This window comes from Carlito syrichta, unplaced genomic scaffold (genome assembly GCF_000164805.1).
Source record: "Carlito syrichta isolate Samal-C Ts95f unplaced genomic scaffold, Tarsius_syrichta-2.0.1 Scaffold286492, whole genome shotgun sequence".
Lineage (NCBI taxonomy): Eukaryota > Metazoa > Chordata > Mammalia > Primates > Tarsiidae > Carlito > Carlito syrichta.
Genome location: NW_007230588.1, coordinates 4069 through 5067, shown reverse-complemented (window position 1 = coordinate 5067; position 999 = coordinate 4069). Strand labels below are relative to the sequence as shown.

Genomic DNA, 999 nt, shown 5'->3' with positions numbered 1-999 from the left:
AGTGTACTATTGTGCCTTTTCATTTGGGGGGATATATGACCATAGTTGGTGTCAGACGATTGATTTCCTCTCTGGCTCTTGGCTATTGTTTTTATTTGTGGTTCTTTCTGGGTCCAGCCTGGCACTGTTGCTCCGGATTCTCTGTAGCCTCCGGAAGATGAAGCTGACCAGGCTGTATGTGACCATCCTGCTGGCAGTGCTGGTCTTCCTCCTTTGTGGCCTGCCTGTAGGCATCGAATGGTTTTTAGTATTCTGGATTCAGAAGTTTGATGCATTCACTTGTCGTTTTTTTGAGGTTTCAGATGTCCTGTCCTGTGTTAACAGCAGCGCCAACCCCATCATTTACTTCTTTGTGGGTTCCTCTAAGCCGCGTCAAAATAGGAAGTCCCTCAAGCTGGTTCTCCAGAGGGCTCTGCAGGACACTGCTGAGGTGGATGGATGTGGAGGCAGCCTTCCTCAGGAATCCCTGGAGAGGTCAAGAAGCAACCTGGGGTAGTGAGGAAGAGCTTCTTCCCTGTTCGGAACATGTGACCTTGAGAGTCAACACTGCCTTGCCACCCTTGGCAATTAGATGCATTTTTCTGGGCCTTGTGCCTCTGAAATGCTTCAGGGTTTCCAAAATGTCTTCAAATAGATTTATTTTTAACTTGGTTTTTCTAGTTTTACCCAGAGAAAGCATTAGTCTGAAAGTACAATGTTTGAATCCTTTTTGAAGTCACCAATAAATTTCTCATGTTATCTTCCTCCAAATCTTTCTTATTGTAAACTCTTTCTCAGCAGTTTTCATTGCAATGTCAAGAATGTCTGTTCAGATCCATAAAACTCTTCTTTAGAATTGTTTCCTACCTGACAGTACCGAAAAGGCAGATGCCTTATTTATGTCTCAGACTGAGTTTCCCCGAAAAGCAAGCTTCATCCTGAGAATGGGGACATTGCTGAAAGTGGGAATCTCAGTTCTGAATTCATGAGTTCTGCTACCTCTAAATTTCACTGAGTTTT

At 43.9% G+C, this 999-nt stretch overlaps 1 protein-coding gene across 1 annotated transcript; it reads left to right on the top strand.

Moving 5' to 3' along the window:
- Positions 1-45: 45 nt before the first annotated feature.
- LOC103254587 (mas-related G-protein coupled receptor member X1-like) lies at positions 46-496 on the top strand (the record flags this gene model as incomplete). Its single annotated transcript, XM_008052643.2, has 1 exon — positions 46-496. A coding segment is annotated over one exon (451 nt), but the record flags the coding sequence as incomplete, so codon positions are not given.
- Positions 497-999: the final 503 nt, after the last annotated feature.